The sequence below is a fragment of the Canis lupus genome, chromosome 11, assembly GCF_048164855.1.
Source record: "Canis lupus baileyi chromosome 11, mCanLup2.hap1, whole genome shotgun sequence".
Taxonomy (NCBI): Eukaryota; Metazoa; Chordata; class Mammalia; order Carnivora; family Canidae; genus Canis; species Canis lupus.
Genome location: NC_132848.1, coordinates 26,514,858 through 26,535,288, shown reverse-complemented (window position 1 = coordinate 26,535,288; position 20,431 = coordinate 26,514,858). Strand labels below are relative to the sequence as shown.

General features: G+C 55.1%; 1 protein-coding gene across 2 annotated transcripts in view; it reads left to right on the top strand.

Moving 5' to 3' along the window:
• Positions 1–17,486, top strand: part of ZC3H7B (zinc finger CCCH-type containing 7B) — a 62,871-nt gene extending 45,385 nt beyond the window's left edge. For both annotated transcript variants that reach the window (XM_072843785.1, XM_072843786.1), the window contains 11 exons: positions 233–394; positions 2,517–2,722; positions 3,747–3,847; positions 6,102–6,283; positions 9,320–9,405; positions 12,935–13,068; positions 13,185–13,290; positions 13,432–13,540; positions 13,834–13,967; positions 14,108–14,271; positions 14,640–17,486. In XM_072843785.1, coding sequence (XP_072699886.1) covers positions 233–394; positions 2,517–2,722; positions 3,747–3,847; positions 6,102–6,283; positions 9,320–9,405; positions 12,935–13,068; positions 13,185–13,290; positions 13,432–13,540; positions 13,834–13,967; positions 14,108–14,271; positions 14,640–14,886 — 1,631 coding nt within the window. In that variant the 3' untranslated portion in view covers positions 14,887–17,486. The remainder of the gene's footprint in view (positions 1–232; positions 395–2,516; positions 2,723–3,746; positions 3,848–6,101; positions 6,284–9,319; positions 9,406–12,934; positions 13,069–13,184; positions 13,291–13,431; positions 13,541–13,833; positions 13,968–14,107; positions 14,272–14,639) is intronic.
• The last annotated feature ends 2,945 nt before the right edge of the window (positions 17,487–20,431 follow it).

Sequence of the window (20,431 nt, the reverse complement as noted above, 5' to 3'; positions counted from 1 at the left end):
GACACAGGCAGAGGGAGAAGCAGGCTCCATGCAGGGAGCCTGACGTGGGACTCAGATCACGGGTCTCCAGGATCAGGCCCTGGGCTGAAGGTAGTGCTAAACCGCTGAGCCACCCGGGCACCCCTCGGAGGTGGGTTTTGAGGCAAGGCTCCGAGTCCCGCTACTCAGGCCCATCAGCCGTCATCCTTCAATTCCACACCTGAAATTGATCTCTATCCATGTGTCCCCACAGGGCCCAGGGCAGGAGACTATACCTACCGCGAGGGCCTTGAACACAAATGCAAGCGGGACATCCTGCTGGGCCGGCTCCGGAGCTCTGAAGACCAGACCTGGAAGCGGATCCGGCCCCGGCCCACCAAGACCAGCTTTGTGGGCTCTTACTACCTGTGCAAAGGTGGGTGGGCTACGGCAGGTAGACAAAGGTGGCATTCATCGAGGTTGAATCCCACATCAGAATGAGCATCAAGCTCCTACCTTGACAGCTCCATAGACTGGGGGCAGGGGTGGGGTGGTGTGGGGATAATTCGGGATGTTCCATCCCAGCTGAAGCCCCTACTGAGTGTGAGGGTCAGCCAGGTCCCGGAAAGTAGGGAGCCCGATGTAGGGCTCAATCCCAGGACTCTGGGATCATGCCCTGAGCTAAAGGCAGACGCTCCACCACTGAGCCACCCAGGCACCCTGATCAATATTAGCTTTTAAAAACCATCATGTTGTCATCATCCCCACTTCCAACTCATGTCAACGTGGCCAGTATTTAGTGGACGTTTGTCACGTACCTTATTTGCTGTCTTTGATTTCCTAATCTACATGGTGCTGCGTGAACAGTCACAACATTGTTGAGTGCTTTAGAGTGTCACCCTTCTTCTTTTTTTTTTTTTTTAAAGATTTTTCTTTAAAATATTTACTTATTTATGAGAGACACACAGAGAGAGGCAGAGACACAGGCAGAGGGAGAAGCAGGCTCCGTGCAGGAAGCCTGATGTGGGACTCGATCCCTGGCCCCGGGATCACATCCTGAGCCATAGGCAGCCTGAGCCACAGGCAGATGCTCAACCACTGAGCCACTCAGGCATCCCAAGTGTCACCTTTCTGTCCCTACCATCACACATCCTCATAACTCTGGGCTAGGAAACTGAGGCCTTTATCTCCCCAGGAGACAGTAGCCCTCGGTTCCCTGGGTCAGCTCTCTGTCCTTCCCACAGGATCTTAAGGATATGTCACTTCTGGGCTACAAGGCCTCGGTCAGCTCTCCCCTGCCCAGTGTGGAGGAAGTCCAAGTTCTCTGAGGCTTACAAGTCCCCCATCTATCCTAACCACTCCCCAAACACACAGAACCCTGACTCTTTTTTTTAGATTTTATTTATTTATTCATGAGAGACGAGAGAGAGAGAGAGAGAGAGAGAGAGAGAGAGAGAGAGAGGCAGAGAGAGAAGCAGGCTCCATGCAGGGAGCCCAACGTGGGACTTGATCCTGGGTCTCCAGGGTCATGTCCCCTGGGCTGAAGGTGGCGCTAAACCGCTGAGCCACCTGGGCTGCCCAGAACCCAGACTCTTTTGCACATTCCCTTGAACTTGATTAAGCAGCGCCTGGGATCTTGGGAAGCCATTCCCTACAGGGCTCCCCGCTCCCTGGGTGCAGAGCTGATTCCAGCACAGAGCAGTCGGTGGTGATCATCTGTGTATCAGCTCCCTCATCCTGGCAGAAGAATGGAGCAGGGCATCTTAGAGAGAGTGTGAGCAAGGGGAGGGAAAGAAAAAGTTTCGACCGCCAGGGCTCCAGGTTGTGAGCCTGCTGCCCTCACAACTCCCTGGTCCCCAGGGTTGTTTTGTTTTGTTTTGTTTTGTATTGTTTTGTTTTGTTTTGTTTTGTGGGGGTGTTGTTTTGTTTTGTTTTTTAAAGTAGGCTCCACACCCAACATAGGGCCCTGAGATCAAGAGTTGCATGCTCTACCCCGAGCCGGCCAGGTGCCCCTGGTCCCCAGGGGTTTTATTTATTATTCCACTTACTTCCCACAACAACCCAGTATTCTCTGTTTATGGGACAGACAGCTGAGGAATAACAGGGAATCCCAGCCCAAGTCTGCCGGATTCGAAGGCCCAGGCCCTTAACCAAGGGCATTTTCCTGGTGAATAATCAGAATGAAACCACTTGTATTTATTTAGAGGCTTGTATTCATCTACCAACCCCCTCATCCCACCTCTTATCCTACCCCAAGCACATAAGGCAGCTTTGTGGTGGGGGTAGAGGGGTGTGACCACCTGCCCTGTAGCTGGAACACACAGGTCCCCCCACCCCCACAAGGTGCAGGGCAGAGAAGGGACCTGGCCTGGGAAGGGCCTTCCCCAGCTCTGCCCCCCGCCCTCCCAGGTCCCAGATGAACACCCCTGCCCCCCTGAGCACCCCAGCCCACACGGAGGAGCTGGGCCTGAGCACCCCATGCGACCTTGGTGTCCCGGGGGCTCCGTGGGCTGCCGTCCCGCCTGGCAGAACGTGTGTGTCCTGTTGCCTCTTTGCAGACATGATTAACAAGCAGGACTGTAAGTACGGGGATAACTGCACCTTCGCCTACCATCAGGAGGAGATCGACGTGTGGACAGAGGAGCGGAAAGGCACCCTCAACCGTGACCTACTCTTTGACCCGCTGGGGGGTGTCAAGCGCGGCAGCCTCACCATCGCCAAGCTCCTTAAGGAGCACCAGGGCATATTCACCTTCCTCTGTGAGGTACCTGCCCGCCTGCCTCCTCTGCAGGCCCCAGCACAGCTGGGGCTGGGGTGGGCCTCCCGGGTGCGAGAGCCTCTGAAGAATGTCAGTCGCGGAACCTGGGGGTTTGGGGGACCTGACTTTAGAACCCATAGGTCCTTGCACTGTCAGAAAGGCCTGTGGGACCCTAGCTTGCTAAGGAAAGAGAGATGATCATATCCACTCTTTCCTGATGGCCATCAAAGGCCAGGCTGGGCACCAGGCACTGTAGGTGCTCATCCTCCCCACACCTCCTTGTCTAGCTGTGTTGGCTCCAATGCCCGTTATACCTTCCTGCCCACCCCCCTGCCTGTATCCAGGCCATCCCTTCTCCCTGGAGCGCCCTCCCTGTGTTCCTGCATCTTGGACCCTCTAAGACTCAGCTCTGATCCCAGCAGCTCCACCAAGTTGTCGTTAATTCTGTCCCCAGAGCTGCCACAGAAGACTCTGCTGGCCCCTTGCTTCCCTGCCCGATCGGAGCATGATAAGGCCAGTGATAGTGTCAGGTCGATCTCCGTGGAGTGAGAGCTCTGGATCCAGGTTGCTGGCAGGGTTGGTGCAGCTCAGCCCAACCTTGACCCATTGCATAGCCAGCCCTTCCCCCTCCAACCCTTGGAGTAGGTGGACTGGCCGCTCCCTTCAGTGCAGTTGGCCTGGCATCACAGCTCCCGGCCAGCAGCTGCATGTACTTTACAAAGCACTTGCAGTTCTGTTATGTCCTTCCTGAGCTTCACAGTGAGCCTGTGGGACAGCAGGCATGGTCACCCCAGTTTCCAGTTGGCAAAACTCAGGCTCAGAGACTTGGAGTTACCCCCTACCCCAGGCATTTGGAGCGGTGGGACCAGAGAGAGCCACAGCCCAGGTTATCTGGGAGCTAGAGCCAAAGAGGTGGGGGCTACAGGACCTGGGGTGCCTTTTCTCATTCCCCTGACTCAGCAGGGCTGGCAGGGACCCAGTCTGTGCCAGGTAGCCATTCCGGGTCCCAGCCCACTCCCTCCCTCGGCAGATCTGCTTCGACAGTAAACCCCGGATCATCAGCAAAGGCACCAAGGACTCTCCGTCTGTCTGCTCCAACCTGGCTGCCAAGCACAGCTTCTATAACAACAAGTGAGTGGGACCCACAGCCTGGGCCTGGGAGCAGGGGCACACAGAAAGCTGGGGTGGTTCAGATGCCTGGGGAGCAAATGAAGCCAGAGAGTATACCTGGGGTGTCAAGCTGAGGGGCAGAATTTAGGGCTCAGATCCAGCATCCACCTGGAACAGATGGAACCAACAGATGAGATCTGTATTCCAGGCGTTCTCTCAGTATTTTAATGATCTCCTTGCTCCTGGAAGGGAGGAGTTACAGTCTCTTGTACTGATGAGGCTTGGAAGTAGCTCACTCAACGTGGGAGGCCACATCTCTGACTCCCATCTGGTGCCCTCCACTGTCAGTACGTTGGCGTCAGACAAGTGGGAGGATCTGGGTCAGGCCTGGCACCACCTTCGCTCCCTGTGACTCCCCTTGGCTCTGCCCCAGCATGGATGATAGAGCCCCGGCATCCTGTGTCCAAATCCCAGCCTGATCAATGCTATAGCCTTTGGTTTCCTTGTCTGTAAAGTTGATGGTGATCCCAATCTCCTAGGGTTGCCGTGAGCATAATTAAAATTCCTGGTCCCGTGCTCGCTTAGGCAGCACATATACTAAAATTCCTGGTCCCTGGGCAGCCCAGGTGGCTCAACGGTTTGGCGCCACCTTAAGCCCAGGGCCTGATCCTGGAGACCGAGGATTGAGTCCCACGTCGTTGGGCTCCCAGCATGGAGCCTGCTTCTCCTTCTGCTTGTGTCTCTGCCTCTCTCTCTCTCTCTCTCTCTGTCTCTCATGAATGAATAAATAAAATCTTTAAAAATAATAATAACAGGGGCAGCCCCGGTGGCTCAGCGGTTTAGCTCCACCTTCAGCCCAGGGCCTGATCCTGGAGACCCAAGATCTAGTCCCACATCCAGCTCCCTGCATGGAGCCTGCTTCTCTCTCTGCCTGTGTCTCTGCCTCTCTCTCTCTCTCTGTCTGTAATAAATACATAAAATCTTAAAAATAATAATAATAGGGGCAGCCCTGGTGGCTCAGCAGTTTAGCGCTACCTTCAGCCCAGGGTGGGATCCTGGAGACCTGGGATCGAGTCCCATGTCAGGCTCCCTGCATGGGGCCTGTTTCTCCCTCTGCCTGTGTCTCTGCCTCTCTCTTTCTCTATGTCTCTCATGCATAAATAAAATCTTTAAAATAATAATAATAATAATAATAAAATAAAATAAAATTTCTGGCCCATAAATCTAATAAATTTGATTTGCATTTTTAAAAAAGATTTTATATATTTATTCATGAGAGATGCACAGAGAGAGAGAGGCAGAGACATAGGCAGAGGGAGAAGAGGGCTCCCCACAATGAGCCTGATATGGGACTTGATCCCAGGACTCTGGGAACACGACCTGAGCTGAAGGCAGACACTCAATCGCTGAGCCACCCAGGCATCCCATGATTTGCATTTTTATCTTAACTACCAGGCCATTCCTTCTGTAGTTCAGGAGAGCACCCTTTCACCCCAGCGGCTCAAAATATATTGTAATCTTTGTGCTCTCACTGCCATATTTTCCTTACTATGGGCTCCCATATTTTCCTTACTATCTCCCAAATTTACCTGGATTTAAGAATTACAGTTTGGGGCCTTTTTTTTTAAAGATTTATTTATTTATTTGAGAGAGAAAGTGGGGGGGGTGCTGAGAGAGCGGCAGAAGGAGAGGGAGATAATCTCAAGCAGACTCCATGCTGAGCATGGGGCACCACATGGGGCTCAATCCCACGACCCCAAGATCACAACCTGCAGCATTGTTTGATTATGAAATAAAAACTAAAGACCAGCAACAAAAAATAATAAAATAAAATGCAATTCCTGTCCCAGAAGAGGTGCTTGATTATGGTTTCTCTGGATGCAGGAGCAGCTCTGGTGCATCAAGCTGGGGGGGAACCTGTGCCCCTTCCCTGTGCCCCTTCCCTGTGCCCCCCCACCCCGGTGCTCCCTTCTCCCAGCCTCATAGCAGGTGGCATCTGTGTCCTTCTCCTGGCAGCTCCCCCTTTGAGCTGACCCAGGATTGAGGCCAGAGGAGGACATACAGCTGGGACTGCCTGGGTGTAGGACTCCCACCTCTTGCCTCCTGTGCTCTCATGATCTAGAAGTGTCACTTCCATAAGGGCAGGAACACCCAGAGAGGAGCCCCTCCCCTCAGGCTCGCCCAGGCTCAGGGAGAGTAGTCCTGCCGGGAATGGTGGGGGAGGGCAGGGGGGGTGCTGCAGACTGCATCGTGCTCCCTGCCCTCTGCCCACCAGGTGCCTGGTGCACATCGTCCGCTCCACCTCCCTCAAGTACTCCAAGATCCGCCAGTTCCAGGAGCATTTCCAGTTCGACGTGTGCCGCCACGAGGTGCGCTATGGCTGCCTGCGGGAAGACAGCTGCCACTTTGCCCACAGCTTCATCGAGCTCAAAGTGTGGCTGCTGCAGCAGTACTCAGGTGAGGGGGCTGGGCAGGGGCAGGCGGAGGGGAGGCGCGGGACCTGCTGAGGGTGGATGGGCCAGCCCGCAGCAGGTGGCAGAGGGGGCCTAAAGGAGTTCAGAGGGGCAGTGGCTTGATGGGAGACGTGCCTCTGCAGGAGCCGGTGCCCCTTAGACATCACAGAGGACACAAAGGCTCTGATCTCTAGAAGCTTCCAGGCCCTGCTCTCGGGGAGCTTCCAGGCTTGAAAGATCCTGGGTTTATCCCTATCCGGGCACTGCCAGCAGAACACAGGTGGAAGAGGAAGAAGGGGCAGAGCCAGGCTGCCTGGTTGGTCATCAGCAGGTCACTTCACCTCGCTGAGCCTCCCCTTGCCCATCTGTGAACTGGTGACCATAATCTCCATCTCAGCTGAGGAGATTAAAAGCTATTCGCTTACTCATTCATCTGATAGTGTGATGAGTGTACCTGCTGTGTGTCGGGCCTGAGCAAGGACCCCTTGAGGTCCTGGTTCTCCAAGAACATCTGATATCTGTAAGCAAAGGCAAGAGAGCATAGTAAGTATGTAGTAAATCCTGCATTCCATCTGGTCTAGGACGTTCCCCCCACTGTGTATTGTACACACACGTTCCCCCCACTGTGTATTGTAATGTAATTTAGCAGCATTGTTTTGGGTGTAACATAAAATAACGGTGCATCTAACAATTGACGTCTTCTTCTTACGGTTGATGAAATAGGGTTGTGTGATTTCAGACGTGCTCAGTGCTGAGAGGAAAGTAACACAGAGGGAGAGGGGCTCAGGCTGGGGCATCTGGGATAAGATGGTTGGGGAAGGTCTCTGTGAGGAGGTGGTATTTGAGCAAGAAAGGGTAGGGAGAGGGCAGCCCTGGTGGCGCAGCAGTTTAGCACCGCCTGCAGCCCAGGGCGTGATCCTGGAGACGCTGGATCGAGTACCACGTCAGGCTCTCTGCATGGAGCTTGCTTCTCCCTCTGCCTGTATCTCCGCCCCTCTCTCTCTGTGTCTCTATGAATAAATAAATAAAATCTTAAAAAAAAAAAAGAAAGAAAAAAAAATAAAAAAATAAAAAAAATAAAAAATAAATAAAAAGAAAGAAAGAAAGGGTAGGGAGAGAGTGCCAGGAGAGGGAAGAGCAAGGCTGGAGGCCCTGAGGCGGGATCAAGCTTGGTACAGAAATGCTGTTTGTGAGAGTGGAGCACCTTAGTGCATGGGGGGAGGGGGGCCTGAGGTTGGTAGGGACCTGAGTGTGTGGAAGTCTCTAGGTTGTACATAGAGTCGGGATTGTTCTCAATATGATGTGCAGGGTGTGGAGGGTTTAAGTGGGTAGAGGTATATGTGATATGATCAATATTTTTTATTTATTTAATTTTAATTAATTTATTTGAGAGAGAGAACACAGTAGGGGAAAGGGCAGAGGCAGAGGGAGAAGCAGGTTCCCCATTGCGCAGGCATCCCAATACAGGGCTCAATCCCAGGACCCCAGGATCATGACCTGAGCCAAACGCAGACGCCTAATCAACTGAGCCACCCTGATCAATATTTTTTTAAAAGTCGCCCTGGCCACTGGGTGGAGGATAGAGGGGTAAGGGCGGACAGTGGGGGGACCAGGGAAGGTGTGGCTCAGGCCGGGGTAACAGTGGCAGGGGTGGAAGGAGTGATCAGATTCTGACAAAGGATGGCATAAGGTCAACTGCAAGGGTTTTGAGCAGAGTAACCGGAAGGATGGGGTTGCTATGTTCTCAGCAGGGGAGGCTGTAGGAGGAGCAGGTTTGGGGAGTCCTGTCAGGGTTCACTGTGGGATGGGAGGGGCTTGAGATTCCTCTTGGACTTCAAGTAGAGATATTGAGCAGGCAGGTGGATGTGGAAGTCTGGAAGTTCACAGGAGACGTCTGAGCTGGAGAGATCTATTTAGGAATCACTAGCAAGAAGATGGGTGTCAAGCACAGTGCCTGGCCTAGAGGAACTCCCCAGTGACACACGGTCACCATGGAGCAGCATCCATAGGACAGGATCAAAAGGAAATCAGTCTAGAAAGGGACTGGAGGAGATGGAAGGAGAGCACACTTCATAAAAAGTGCTCCAAGCTTTTCCTCAGAGGGTGGGTTCAGTAGTCAGCAGTCAAATTGGAAGGTCTGGGCCACAGCGTTTGGGTGGCTGCCCCTTTGCTCACTCACAGTGAAGAGCAGCAGCCCCTCAGTGAGCTAGTGAGCCTGCCTGGGCCAAACATGAAGCCCTAACAACCAGTGGACTAGAGGCCACCAAGAAGAAGTCAGGCCTGAGACCCCCACTGAGGGGGGTGGGTTCAAAGAAGGGTGCTGAGCAGCAGGCCCAAGAGACTGGCATGAAGGCAGTCACCATGCCATGCTGCAGAGTCAACATCTTTCTCCTGCATTTTCCCACTCTTAGCTGCATTTGATTCTCCTGCTCCCTGTGAGGGTTTGGAGCAGGTTCTTCTTTTATTTGTTTTATTAAGATTTTATTTATTTATTTGAGAGAGAAAGAGACAGAGAGAGCAACAGAGAGCATAAGTGGGGAGCAGAGGGAGCAGCAGGCTCCCCACTGAGCAAAGAGCCTGATGTGAGGTTCAATCCCAGGACCCCAGGATCATGATCTGAGCTGAAGGCAGCAGCTTAACCGACTAAGCCATCCAGGTGCCCTGAGGTCCTTCATTCTGTTTTTGTTTTTAAAGATTTTATTTGTCAATTCATGAGACACACACAGAAAGAGAGGCATAGACACAGGCAGAGGGAGAAGCAGGCTCCATGCAAGGGGCCCGACATGGGACTCGATCCCGGGTCTCCAGGATCACGCCCTGGGCTGAAGGCAGGCGCTAAATCACTGAGCCACCCGGGCTGCCCGAGGTCCTTCATTCTTAATGCAGATTAAGAGGCCCAGAGAGGATGAATGCTTTCTCTGCTGCCCATGTGTTTGTGTGGCAGGTCCTTAGCGTGGGTCTGGGTGGCCCTTGCAGATCCCCTGCCTTTCTCTTTGCTACTCTCCTTCACATATGCCGTGTCTGGTCCCGCCCTCCACAGGCATGACCCACGAAGACATCGTCCAGGAATCCAAGAAGTACTGGCAGCAGATGGAGGCCCATGCAGGGAAGGCCAGCAGCAGCTTGGTGAGGCCCTGGATTGGCGTTGGGGGTAGGACCCAGGACCCCGAGGGCCATTCCCCATCCCTTTAATTGAACGTAATTTCAGACTTAGCAGAAAATTATCAGAATACTACAAAGAATTTGTGTATTCTCATTTCTGGATTCCCCAGATAGTAACCATTTTACCACATTCCACACTCACTTTGTCCTGTGTGTGTGTGTGTGTGTGTGTGTGTGTCCACATATAGACATATATATACAATTATATACATACTTTCTCCTGAACCATTTGAGAATAAGTGGTAGACATGATGCCTCATCACCCCTAAATCCTTTGGTGTCTATTTCCTAAAAATAAGGACACTGTCTTACATAATAACCACAGGACAGTTGTCAGCATCACAGAACTAACATTGCTATAATTTTTCAGATGATGTCCTATTATTCAGATTTTGTGAATCATCCCCAAATCCCAAGTGACACTGTATTTATTTGTTGTGTCTCTATAGTCTCTCTCTCTCTCTCTCTCTCTCTCTCTCTTTTTAGGGATTTTATTTATTTATTTGAGAAAGAGAGAGGGAAAGCATGAGTGGAGGGAAGGGCAGAGGGAGAGGGAGAAGCAGGCTCCCTGCTAAGCAGGAGCCCGACACAGGGCTCAACCCCAGGACCTCAGGATCATGACTTGAGCCGAAGGGAGACACTTCACCAACTGAGCCACCCGGGGGCCCCTGTCTAGTCTCTTTGGATCTAGAGCAGTCCCCTGGTCTTTTTTGTCTTACATGATACTGATGGTTTTGAAGAGCCGCTATCTTGTAAAAGGCTCATCCATTTGGGATTGTCTGGTTCCTCAAACCCCAGAGGTGATGTTATTATGCTCGCCTCAGTTCACTCATCAGGAGCACATCATCTCTGTGTGTCACTTTACTGGTGATCACTTGATTAAAGGTGCCTCCAAGGTAAAGGTTTCTCTACCGTGAAGTTATGTTTTTCCCCCTTTGTAATGAAAAGTATCTTCTGGGGAGGGTCCTTGAGACCGTGTAAATATTCCTTCCCACTGATCGTACCATTCCCATCCATCCCAATCCTCATCCTGTTCCTGAAGAAGTGAGCTGTGGCACTGTGGCATTTGCAGATGGGGAAACTGAGTCTCAGAGCATGCTAGAGACTAACCCAGGGGCACACTTAGTGGAATAAATGCCTGGTTCTCTGACATCTTATCCAGAACTTGCTCTGCTCCCCACCCCCAACCAGTACCATTCCCACCACCAGAGGATTCCCCACCCATAAAATGGGGATCATAATCTTGCCTGCCATCTCCAGGGTGGCTGTGAGGGTCATAGAACCCGACCAAGCTGCAGCTTGCAGAGTCCCTGCTCCACACTGGGCCCCATGCCATCCTCAATCCTCATATCCTCCCCAAGAGGTAGGGACTGTTTTAGCCGTGGATGACAGCGGGAAAAGAAAGGGTGGTCTCAGGCCCAAAAGATAGTGTGAGGTGAGCCCCCTATGCCATCCACACATAAGGGATGACCCCCCCCTCCCCAGGCCAAACCCACCCACCAGTCACTTTGGGAGAAGGCTAGGCCCCTGGCCCCTCCTGAGTGGGTGTGGCAGTGAGCCAGGGGGCAGGGCAGGCTGCCCCACAGGGCTGCCTGGTTCCTTTGGGACTTGCCCTTCTCTCTAGCCCATCATTCTGGTCCTTTTTCTTTCTCTCCCCGCTTCCTGGGTTGTCCTCCTCCTCTGTCCCTCCCTGTACTGTCCTCTTTTCCCTACCCCCTCTCTGCCATGTGGTTTGTTTTTTGTTCCTGGCCAGGATCCTGGCTGGAAAGCAGTGAGGGGCTTGGGTTGGACCTGCAGTGTTATCTTCTAAGAGAACTCTGAGTCTTCACCACCTCCTACCCCTTCTTCCTCCTCAGGGCTGCTGCCAGGGTCCCCAGGAACGGGGGCAGGCCTAGCTGCCCAAGGGTGCCATGAGAGGCTTCAACCCCCTTTTGCTGCCAGGGGCCCCACCCAGCCCACCCAAGTTGCCACTCTTGGGCCTGGCTGGGGAACAGGGCTTCTGTGCCAGGCCTGGCCACAACCAGGGCATGAGGCGTCTTGCTTGCTTGCCACCAGATGGCGGAGCCAGCAGCACTTGGGGCCAAGGATGAGATGCCAGGGGAGAAGCTGCTCGGGTCCAGTGCCCACGGCACCGCAGCTGTGCCATCCCACAACAAAGCTCCTGCCTCTCACCAGGATCCTGTCCTCAGACCACTTACCCGTGGGTGGATTAGTAACCTCTGTGAACCTCTGCTTCTGTTCAGTCCTACCTGACCCCAGGGCTACAGCGAGGAGTTGGTGAGGCTGTACAGTTGTAGAAAGGGAAGCTCAGTGACCTGGCATGGCTGTTCGTTAGAGTAGCCTCCCCCCCCCGCCCCTGCAATTCCCTCACCTGTGAAATGGTCCCCTCGGGCTTCTGTGAGAATCCAATGGGACACCTAGATATCAGTAGTGATGTGGAGAACCTCCTGCCCGCTCTAACACAGGCCATGCCCTAGTTACAAAGCTCTGCTTTTACCTTGTTACTGAGGTGACATGGGGGTTATCCTGGGGCTGAGCCAGGCTGCGAGTCATCCAGCACCTGGCCAAGGGTCAGTCAACACATGTGGACAGAACCCCTTCCTGCTCAAGGACAGGCCCTGAGCGAGGTAGTTCTAGGCACACAGGGTACTCCCACAGTAGAGGACATGTACCCTCTTCTAGCCTGGGGGAGAGAGAGCGGCCTGGAGGGGGGACCCCACATCTGAGGCTCCAGAGAGGACAGAGAGGCTCTAGGTAATGGGACAGTCAGTAATTTAGCCAACGTAGTTGGAGGAGGAGGTTGAAAGTGGCAGAAGACAAGGCTGCATGGGCATCTCCCCCACTTTCACCGCCCCCTCCCATCCCAAGGGTGCCAAAGAACAGGCCCTCCTGCCTTCAAAGGAAAGGCTAGAGCAGAGCATGAGGATGAAGTCCAGGGCCGCCCAGGCAGGCTCCTGTGCAAGTGGCTTCCCACCTGGGCCCTGCTGCCTGCCAGGCCCAGCCCTCCTAGCTGGAGGAGTTGATCAACATGAGTCAGGTACTGTGGGAGCTCCTAGGATGGGTGGCTGCCACTTAGAAGAACTCCAGGGAATGCTTCCTAAAGGAGGTGGTACTCGAGCTGAGTTTTGAAAGTTTCCAGAAACAGCGTGACCAAGTCCAGAGGAAGGACATTCCAGGCAGAGGGAACAGCATGTGCAAAAGCAAGCCATGCTCAGGGAAATGCCAGCAGCTCCAAAGAGCAGACCCATGGGGACCAGCCAGAGAAGGCAGAGAATATTCGATCGGGAATCAGAAGCCCCGTCCCAGGCCTGGTTCCCACACTGAGAGGCCAGGGGACCTAGAGTGGGGAGGTTATTTCCCTCTGGGAAGTGGTGATGGGCCGGCTCATTCTAAGGCCCTGAGTGGCCCTAACACTCCTGGAGGCCGCCTGTGTGACAGACTCCAGGCCTCCACCCTGATGCCTTTGGATTCACCAACCCCCTTCCCCCAACAGGGCGCCCCTCGGACACATGGGCCCAGCACCTTCGACCTGCAGATGAAGTTTGTGTGTGGCCAGTGCTGGAGGAATGGGCAGGTGGTAGAGCCTGACAAAGATCTCAAGTACTGTAGCGCCAAGGCCCGGCACTGGTGAGCCAGGCGCCCAGCAGGGGCTTGGGCAGGGTGGGGCCCACCCGAGCACCACGGGTAAGGAGGCCGGGGCTCTGCACTGGGCTCTCCCCAAAAAGCACCCGTCTGTCCTACAGTTGGACCAAGGAGCGGCGGGTCCTTCTGGTGATGTCAAAGGCCAAGAGGAAATGGGTGTCGGTGAGGCCACTGCCATCCATTCGCAACTTCCCACAGCAATATGATGTGAGCGCCAGGAATGAGGTGCAGGGTGGTGGTAGGAACTCAGGTGTGGGGGCAGAGGGGCCTTGGGAGGGCTTGTCTGCTGGTTGGAGCTGTCGCATAATCCAACGGACTCAGCAGGCTCACCCCACACCCACCCTGCAGCTCTGCATCCATGCGCAGAATGGCCGCAAGTGCCAGTACGTGGGGAACTGCTCCTTTGCACACAGCCCAGAGGAGAGGGACATGTGGACGTTCATGAAGGAGAATAAGAGTGAGTGGGAAGACCAGGCAGGATGGGGGCCTGGCCCAGGGTCCCCTCATTGCCAGATACCCCAACTCATCAGCAGGTTCAAGAATACCTGCTCTCTCCCTTTGCCACCCAGGCCCTCCTCCTGCCACCCCCGGCCGTACCCTCTCTGCATTTTCCATTGTTGACCGGGCAGCCCTGACAGCAAGGCCTGCAGTGCCCCCAGCTCCCACATCCGGGGGGGGGAGGCGGATCATGGGGCAGAACGGATGGAGAATCCTGTCCCACCAAGCACCCTGTCCTCTCCTTCCCACCAGTCCTGGACATGCAGCAGACCTATGACATGTGGCTGAAGAAACACAACCCAGGGAAGCCAGGGGAAGGGACCCCGATCAGTTCTCGGGAAGGGGAGAAGCAGATCCAGATGCCCACGGACTACGCCGACATCATGGTAACGGCCTCACCCATGTTCGGGCCAGCCCCCGAGCCTGATCTGGTTGGGCGTTGGGGCGGGCTCAGCCTCCCTGGGGGGATCGGTCTGGGCAGAAGTGTGAGGAATGGGCACCCACAGCACTGTGCACCCCCCCCCAGATGGGCTACCACTGCTGGCTCTGCGGCAAAAACAGCAACAGCAAGAAGCAGTGGCAGCAGCACATCCAGTCCGAGAAGCACAAAGAGAAGGTCTTCACTTCCGACAGCGACGCCAGTGGCTGGGCCTACCGCTTCCCCATGGGCGAGTTCCGGCTCTGCGACAGGTGCTCCCCGGGGAGGGCAGGGCCGTGGGTGGGCATGGCGGGACCTGGTGGGCTGCAGGGTGGGCCTGAGAGAGCCCATGGCCAGCCCCCACGCCCCTTGTCCTAGAGATGGCGTGCAGAGGGTGGTGTCCCAGAGCAGCTGCTCGTGGATGTGAGGAGCGTGGGGCCGGGGTGGGGCAGGATGCTGCCCGGGGCTCAGAACCGCCAGGCCCCCACCTGCAGCCCTGGGTCAGGTCCTAGAGGAGGCTGGGCCCGAGGCTGTCCAGGGAGAGGCTTGTCTTGGGGGAAGCCAAGTAGCCAGCCCGGGGTCCGCAGCCCATGGTGGAAAGGGCGCGGGGCGTGGGCAGTGAGCCTTCTGCTGCCCACAGGCTCCAGAAGGGCAAGGCCTGCCCAGATGGGGACAAGTGCCGCTGCGCTCACGGGCAGGAGGAGCTCACCGAGTGGCTGGACCGGCGCGAGGTGCTGAAGCAGAAGCTGGCCAAGGCCCGCAAGGATATGCTTCTGTGCCCCCGGGATGACGACTTTGGCAAATACAACTTCCTGCTGCAAGAGGACGGGAACACTGCCGGTGCCGCTCCAGAAGCCCCTGTTGCCGCTGCTGTCACTGGGGAGTAGGGCCCGCTCTGGGCCTCGGGTGAAGTCCTAGGGTCAGGGGCGGGGGTGGGGACAGAGGGCCTGATAGGAGGGCCAGGGCAGGGGTGGGGGACCGCCCTCCTCAGGCAGCCCCCAGCCCCCTCCGGGGCCCCCTCCATCCTCTCTGCCCCCACCACCTGTGTGCAGACCCAGGGCCACATGCTGCAGCCCTAAGTGGTCCCAGGGTCCTCATCCTGCCAGAACCCCGGGCAGATGCCCCCACCCCCCTGGGCTCCCCTGGTTGGGGAGGGAGGGGCCTGGCCCACCCCTCCAGCCTCAGCCTACAGCTTTAACTTCTGTCTGCTCCTAAAGGGGGCCCAAAGCTCAGGGCTGGGGAGCCTGGGGTCCCCACTTGAATCTGCAGCAGGAGGGTCCTCCCTGCCCTACCCTCACCCCATCCCCACCTCCCCTGGGGGCAGATCAGGACACCACAGAGGGCTGGAGGCCCCAATTAGCTTTAAATGCCACCCCAGGATGGAGCCGGGAACACAATATTGGTCGCTTGCCCTCCGGGGCCTCAGTTTCCCCTCTGGTTGGAAGAGTGGGTGGGGCTGGGCTAGATGATCTCTGGAGCCTTTCCAGCCAGGCCACCGGCCCAACCCTCCTCCTCGTGGGCCACTGAATGTAGACTAGGTCCTCAGAGTCCCTGGAGATGATTCGGCCCAGACCCCCTCATTGCAGAGAGGGAGACAAAGGCTGGGCAGGGATGGGTGACCTGCCCAGGGTCTCCAGGCCACGGAACGAGGTAGAGCCAGGAGAAGGCCAGTTGTCTGCTGGAGCCTCCAGGCTCTTAGCAGGGACAGGACCCTCTCTGAATTAGTGTGCCATGGGGGTCCCAGGCAGTGCCACCTCTGGGCCGAGGAAAGGAGGTCATGTCAGCACTCTGCAGAGGGACCGTCCCCTCCTGAGGATGATTGTGGGGAGTGTGGCAGCACGATGCCCACTTGGGCAGTGGTAACGGGCAGGGTGCCCATGGGCTCAGCTTCCACGTGATGTACTGGGAGGAAGGGGAGGGGTGGGGTCAGGAATGTGGAGAGAAGGGAGGTGACGCTGGGCAGCAGGGGCCAGTTGGGGATCGGACCCAGCCCCTCTTTCCTGGGGACCCAGCATGGCCCTCTCCCCCTTCTCCTCAGACCTAGACATACAGTTGCGTCCTAGCCCTCCCTGATTCCTGGCCTTGCCAGCTGCCTGGGACCCCAGCTGACCCCCAGCCCCTGCCCCCAGCCACCAAGCCCTGTCCCATCCCTGTCCCCACCCTCTTGTCTGCCCGTCTGCGTGTACCCCCTCCTCTCCATCCCACCCCCTGACCCATGGGCAGACCCAGCCTCCCCCAGTTCCTGAGACATTCCAGAATGTCCCACGCTGTGGGCCCTCCCCCCGGGAGGAACCAGGGGCCACAGCTGGAGTCAGGGGTGGGGGTGAGATGGAGAGAATGGAATCCCCCTCATTTCTCCTCAAGCAAGGATCGATAGCGAGCAATGATGTGATTATGGGCACCCCGGGCGCAGAGAACGTTGTTCCTCTTGCTGTCACTGCCCAGCCCTCCCCAGTAACCGTGGCATGCACCCTTCCCTCTCCCTGTACCCCCCCTCGCCCCTGCCCCCAGCAGGCCAGCACCATAGAATCCCTCCCGGCGCTGGTGGCATGACTGGAGGGGAGGAGAGACCACACGCAAGGTGGGGGCCATGGCTGTGAATGTCGATGACACTTGTTTTCCCTGATCCGTGATGTTGCAGTCTGTCGTCACCAGCCTCGTTTTTAGTGTGTATATATGTCGCCCCTGTGATGCATATATACACAGGTATTAAATATATCGCTCTATATAATATTATATATGTGTGTGGTATCCAAGGAATCACTTCTAATGAGGGCTAAAGATAAAGAATTTGGCCAGAAAATGCAGCCATCCTGGTGTAATTAAGAGGGCTTTTTCAGATTTGGGGGCCTTGGAGCCATGGGTTGGAGGTGGTTTGGCAGCAGGGGCAAGAGTGGCCCTGCCCAGGCCCAGTTTCCAGACCACTCCAGCCTTGCTGGGAGAGAGCAGTGGTGCTCCAGCCAAGAAAATGATTGGTGTGTGTCTCCCGCCCCAGAGAATAGGATCAGAGTCTATCTAGATTTTTCTTTTTCAACCTGTTCTCCATCCAGGAGCCCTTGGGATCTGGGGCTCCCCAGCCTGGCTAGAGCTGGATTCCCCCCCAGGTTGGGAAGAGAGCAAAGAGGCAGGGGGCGGAGGAGCAGGAGTACGCTTTGAATGATGAGGGTGATTATTTCAGTCGTGACCCCGACTGGGAGGCTTGGAGAGTTGACTCAGGGGCCTGTGCCCACTGCCAGCAGGCAGAGACAAGACTTCGGACAGGTGCCCCCGATGTGAGTGTCCCTTTTGGGGAAGGGGAAGGAGGGATGCTGCATTTCTCAGCTGGGCAGTAATCAATTTAATGGTCCTTTTAAAATGTCTGTGTATTAAAAATTTAAGAATACCACACTTTAATATTAAATATTCATAAGGTCTAGTATCTTGATAATAATGTAGATGTTTTAATAACAATTTTTGTCCTTCTTAAAATAAAATGAAAGAAACTTGATTCTTTTAGCCTTTGTTCTAGAAAATAAACGTGTGCACTTTGACCTCTTTCCCCAAGGTGTCACTCCTGTTCTGAGCTGCCTGCGTCTGGAGGCCTGGGCGGCTCTGTGCACGTGGGGCAGAGCTGCCTGGTGTGGGGCATGCCTCAAGGCGGACATTCCGCGGGCTGAGGGGCAAAAGGTCTGTGTCCCTGTGTAAACAGGGCAACCTAGCTGACCCCAGCTCAGGCATGCAGCACCTGGGCTGGCAGGGACAAGCTGTGCTGTGTACAAGTGGCCCCAGCAGCCACCCTTCACCCTCCTGCAGCCTGCCTCCGCGTGGGGCTGTCCAGAGGTACCCACGCCTCCCTGCCTTTATCAAGGGCACCATCCTGAGTTCCAGATGGCTGGCTCTGTGCCCTTTCTGGGTGTGGCTTTTCCAGGAAAGTGAGGGTCTGTGTCATGCTTCGAAATTGGATTCTTTTTTTTTTTTTTTTTAAGATTTTATTTATTTATTCATGAGAGACACACAGAGAGAGGCAGAGACACAGGCAGAGGGAGAAGCAGGCTCCCTGAAGGGAACCTGATGCGGGACTCGATCCCAGGTCTCCAGAGTCACGCCCTGGGCCGAAGGCAGGCGCTAAACTGCTGAGCCAGCCAGGTGTCCCGTAGATTCTGACTGCAACCCCGACTCCTCTGGGCCCAGATTTCTCATCTTGAAAAGGAGAGGGCGAATTGGATTGCCAATTCTCAGTCGGGGAAGCCCGTATCTGCTGGGCTGATACACTTTTCCAGATCTCTTGGGTTGTGCATGTTGCAGGTGATGGAGGGGAATCCTGATGGGAGGGGCTGCATGTGCTCAAGAGCACGCTCTCACCAGACCACTTGCAACTGCAGGAACAGGGGTCCAAGGCCGATGAATTCTCCAAGGGCGAATCATTTGGGCCAGATATGCATAGGGGCTCAGGTCCTTGATAAATGACCAGATGAGCAAGGTTAACCACCAACTTGACTGAGCACCTTCTGTGCACCAGGCCCGGGATGTGGCGTGTCTGTTCTCTACAACAACCCTGCACGTTTGATGTCCACATCTTACAGATGTTCAGCAAGGGTTCCAAGGATCCTCAGGAAGGAAACAGGAAAAGGAGAACCACTGGGAACTGAGTGATGATTGGCAGAGGTCCCTTCAGCACTGATGTTCTGTGGGGTTCTCAGCACCACTGGCAGGACCGTGAAAAGCCAAACCAGCATAGCAAGCAAGGTACAACTCCGAAAAGAAAAAAGCAGACCCGTCCTCAGGCTGGAGAGATCATGAACCTGCACCTGGACACCCCCCCACACCCTTGAACTCAGAAAAATCAAAGAAAGTAAGATATGCTGAACCTTGATGCAGCTGGGGGATGAAATTCTTCAATTCTCTACATTCCCCGGAGTTCTCTTCTGGTCGTCCTTTAGCTCAGGTGATCAGTTGGTAAACAGTCACTGAGCATCCATTCCATCTCAGGTCCTGGGAACACAGTTACTGAAGAAATGTGGCTTCCCTTGAGCCCACAGTCTGCCAGGGGATACAGATCTATGTGGGAGAAGGTAGGAAAGCAGGACAGGCACAGCTCCAGGTGCCAGATCAGGGAGGGCTTCCTGGAGGAGGCAGAGCTGGAACAGGAGCTGACGAAGATGGTTGTATCACTATCCTCTGTGCACTTACTGTCCTGCACCTTTCTTTTTCTCTCAGTTGTATTTTGTGTGTGCATCTCCAAGCCCCGATGTAACCTAGATATTTATGATCAGTGGCTGACAGTTTATCCATCAAGGAGCCAGAGCTGGCTTTAGCAGCCTCCAGTTACTGAACACAGGTCCATTTCTGGTCTTCACGCCTGTGGGAAAGGGCCACAGTAGGCACCACCACCACCATGGAGCCCCAGCAGGCTCTTCCTCCCTACCTCTGGGGAAGCTGCTGCTAAGGAAAGGCCAACTGGGCAGGGAGGGTGGCTGCCAGAGACCTGCAGGGGGACTCTGCACCTCTCCAGAGAAAGCCCTTGAGGGGGTGGCCAGAAACTGTGCCCACTATTACCCCCTTGCCGGGGGGCCATCCCCAGCAGGCGTCAGACCTCTGAGTCAGGAAACCCAAGGAGTGCAGACAACCCCAACATTCCCACCTTGAGGTCCCTTCCAAATGTCTCCAGGTTTCTCTGAGGCCTCCTCTCTCCCTGTCTCTCTCCTCTCCAGCCACTCAACCCAGCAACCCACTGAAGTGGCCCCTGTGTGACCATAGGTGACGCTGCCAACTGGAGGCGCTGGGGGCAGAGTAGGGGTGCCACGTGGACTGACTTGCAGTGGCATGAAAATCCCCTAAAGGGGGGGAACCTGCCTGGCCGGGTTTGTTACTTAACTTTGAATCCCTCACAAGGTCTAGGCTGGTGCCAGGTATGCAGTAAGCACACATGGTCTTAGATGCTTAGTACCTTTGTACAAGGAAAGGATTCTACAGAGAGTTCATGGGAACAGATTTCCAAGGATGAAATGTCATTCAGCAGGTGGGTATTGTTGAGACACGTAGGACATTTCCTGTTGCCCCTGGAATCCTGCTCCTTGCACCTACCCACTCCACCTTTGTAGTAAGCCAGTCTAGCACAAGAGTGGGTTTTCGAGCCAAGGAGCAGTTCAGTCAGCCCCAGCCTGCAAATCCCAGGTCAGCTTGAGGCAGCCAGCCCACCAGACCCACCTCACTCTCACCATCCAGCATCTCAGAAGCGAAGGACAGTGGAAGGATACATAAGAAACTAAATTCATTTACAAGGAAGAGGAATGAGGAGGAAGGACAGGAATAGAAATCCAAAGTGTTGAACTTGGAGCCTGAGACTGATTTTTAATTAATTGGGGAAAAGAGCAGAGTTTGGGGAGGGCTATTAGGGAGGATGGGTGGGCAATTAGAGGACAGGCTGAGGGCTGTTGGGGAGGGGAGAGGCCA